Here is a 2,971-nt window from a genome sequence, read left to right as displayed (position 1 = left end):
AGCGTTAGGCTGGGGGGGGCTCTTAGGGCAGCTGCCATGAGGGCAGCAAGGGCAGCTCCTCGCTGGGAGCCCGCCGGGGCGTGAGGCTGAGGGGCGGGAGCCGACCGCCTCCCTCAGGGCGAGGTGGGAAGGCACTTCCCGGCTGGCCCGACAACTTTTTTTTTCCGGGAGGGGGCGGCTGGGGTGAGGGGTTTTGGAGGTCAGGGTTCGGCAGCCGTGGTGGGTGCCAGCAGTAGGAGGTGACAAGCAAGTAGTGGGACAGCTTAACTGGGTGGCCGTGACTGGGGTTGTCGGGCTGCTTGGAGGCCCCCTCAGGAGTAGCGACTGGTCCCAGAGGGTGATTGTCATTCATCTGGTAGGGGTGTGCATAAAAGCACTAATTACACCATGCCAAATCACTCTGAAAAACCACCAAAAAAAAAAAAAGAAGGGAGATTTCTAGTCCTGTGACCCTTTTTGAAACTAGACTGACTCTTTAAGGTGATGTGTGAAGAAAGGAGAAATTCCCACTGCCTGTATTGGTTTGTGGTGTTTATCTGTTTTTGTTGTTATTTACTTGCAATCCTTCCCTTGCAGCTGGGTCTTTGTGTGGGAGAAGGGCTACCAGGAAACAGACTCTGTGGTCAGTTCTGTCACCACGAAGGTGAAAGGAGTAACGCTGACAAACACATCCACCTTGGGAGCCAGGATCTGGGATGTGGCTGACTATGTCATCCCTCCTCAGGTATCAGTCACTTTCACATGCAGAGGAAGAGTTTTCTAACAAACATCTACTGCTCTGCCAAAGTTCACTGGGGTCTGGAACAGCTTTGGCTCCAGTAAAAGACCTTCATTTGAGAGAATGAAGCAGCTTTGCTTTGTTCCCAATCATGCTGAGCACCTGCACCACTAGCCCACTAGCTTTTTTCAAGAGAAGTGTCTCTGTGTGTGCTTGTATAGGAGGGAGAATTTTACAGGCTTCAGGAAGAAGCTGCAGCAATAACCACACGTCCTCTTTCTGACTGCTTCCTAAAGCAAACAACTCAAAGTTAACTCATTGGCACAAACCCCAGGAATAGCCTGCAAGTCACTTGATCCGGAACTGAACAGGAGATATTGCTGTAGTTGCTGATTGACTGTGTCTGAGAGAATCTGCATCATGTGGGCAATATGTGGCAACCTTCAGGGCTGGCAGGCATAGCCAGGCTCTGCTAGTTGTGGGTCACTCAGTCTGCATGAGATGTGGTGCAGAGAAAAGTGACAGGTTTAGCCAGATTTTGACTCAGTGGTCATATTCACGTAGTGGTACATATCTGAAAATGAAGTGGTGATCTGAAGAAACAGACCAGATCTGGTCAAATTTCTAACAGATCTATTAAGGAATTATTATTTCCTTATTAAGGGGGAAAAAAAAAGTGGGAGTTGTGCTCAGACTTGCATCTGGAGTTTATTGCTGCTCCTGCCTTGTGACTTCCCTGATGAGCTGTGTGATCTCTGTTTTCATAATGTGCATGAGGAAATTTGGGCCAGGTGGGAGGATAGAAAGGGCTGCTGGTCCCACAGTCCTTCCTCTGCCTAAAGGCAGTGGCATCAGGCAATACGTGTGGGGATCTCCTCCTTTAGTGCTACATCTGCAAGCTGGAGCATAGGAGGTTGCATAGGAGGTTCCATGTGAACATAAGGAAAACCTTCTTTACTGTGAGGGTGACAGAGCACTGAACAGGCTGCCCAGAGAGGTTGTGGAGTCTCCTCTGGAGATATTCAAAACCCACCTGGACGTGTTCCTGTGTGACCTGGTCTGGGTGATCCTGCTCTGGCAGGGGCGTTGGACTGGATGATCTTTCAAGGTCCCTTCCAACTCCTAATATTCTGTGATTCTGTGATCTGCACTATCCAAAGGAAGTCCCCTCTGCGGGGCCACCTGAGTTCTGACAAAAAGACGTTAGAGGCAGTACCTCAGATCTTTGCAGATTGTAATTCTTAAATTTCCTTTTTGTTTTGCGTGTTCAGGCGGAGAACACTGTGTTTGTCATGACCAATGTGATACTCACACTGAACCAGACCCAAGGCCACTGTGGAGAGGTAGGTACAGGATCTGCTTCAGTCCTGCCTTGTGGGAGCGTGAGGGAGTGAGTTCATAGAGTTTAGTGTAATTATTGTTCTTCTGCAGCTTCCAGATGATAAAACAGTGTGCATGGTGAAGAACAACTGTGTTCCAGGATATGTCAGCACCCACAGCAGTGGTAGGAAGCCTGCTGCAAGGACTCCTTTTAGCCTGTGTTGTGATACCTCTGTGCTGTGCCTTCCCACCTGTGAAGGAAGCAGCATTTCACTTCCGTCTCCTTGTTCTCCTTCTCTCACACCTGAAAGAACTGAAAGGGCTCAGATTTTTCTTCTGGGGGAGAGCAGATGAGTCTAGACTGTGTTGGGTGAATGCTGAACAGATGTGTGCTTTGGTGAGTTAGCAAACAGTGTGAGGACTTTTTCAAGACCTTGAGTCCATGAAGCAGTATTTCATGTAGATGAGAATTTGACTCAGAAGAAGGACTTTTTCAAGACCTTGAGTCCATGAAGCAATATTTCATGTAGATGAGGATTTGACTCAGAAGAGAGCCTGATGCTTCTTTCTCTGAAATTGCATTTCATATTGCAAATGGAAGATAATGGGGGTCTTAGTAGCACAGAGAAAATACCGCTTTTGTATTTTTGCTTGGTAGTACCTCCATTCACATGTCTTTCCAGGCATCCAGACTGGGAAGTGTGTAAAGTACAACAGCAGTATTAACACTTGTGAAGTCTTTGCATGGTGCCCCGTGGAGGATGACTCTCATATACCCAAGTGAGTGCTCTGTCTTCCTATTCTGCGCTGGCCCTCCTGAGAGGAGGCTAGCAGTATGCAGCTGATGTTTCTCCATATGAAGTATTATTGGGAAAAAGGGAAGAGGTGATTACCAAGGACCCTGCAGAGTCCTTTTTGTGAAAATACAAGTGA

General features: G+C 48.1%; 1 protein-coding gene across 1 annotated transcript in view; it reads left to right on the top strand.

The window, feature by feature from the left end:
* Positions 1–493: 493 nt before the first annotated feature.
* Positions 494–2,971, top strand: part of P2RX4 (purinergic receptor P2X, ligand-gated ion channel, 4) — a gene marked incomplete at its 5' end in the record, with an annotated part of 5,764 nt that continues 3,286 nt past the window's right edge. The window contains 4 exons of the mRNA XM_010190202.1: positions 494–724; positions 1,990–2,061; positions 2,150–2,222; positions 2,722–2,819. Of these exons, the coding sequence (XP_010188504.1) occupies positions 494–724; positions 1,990–2,061; positions 2,150–2,222; positions 2,722–2,819 (474 nt within the window). The remainder of the gene's footprint in view (positions 725–1,989; positions 2,062–2,149; positions 2,223–2,721; positions 2,820–2,971) is intronic.

Source organism: Mesitornis unicolor, unplaced genomic scaffold (assembly GCF_000695765.1).
Source record: "Mesitornis unicolor isolate BGI_N332 unplaced genomic scaffold, ASM69576v1 scaffold30878, whole genome shotgun sequence".
Classification (NCBI taxonomy): Eukaryota; Metazoa; Chordata; class Aves; order Mesitornithiformes; family Mesitornithidae; genus Mesitornis; species Mesitornis unicolor.
Note: the sequence above shows the minus strand (reverse complement) of the source record. Positions and strands in the feature narration are given on the sequence as shown.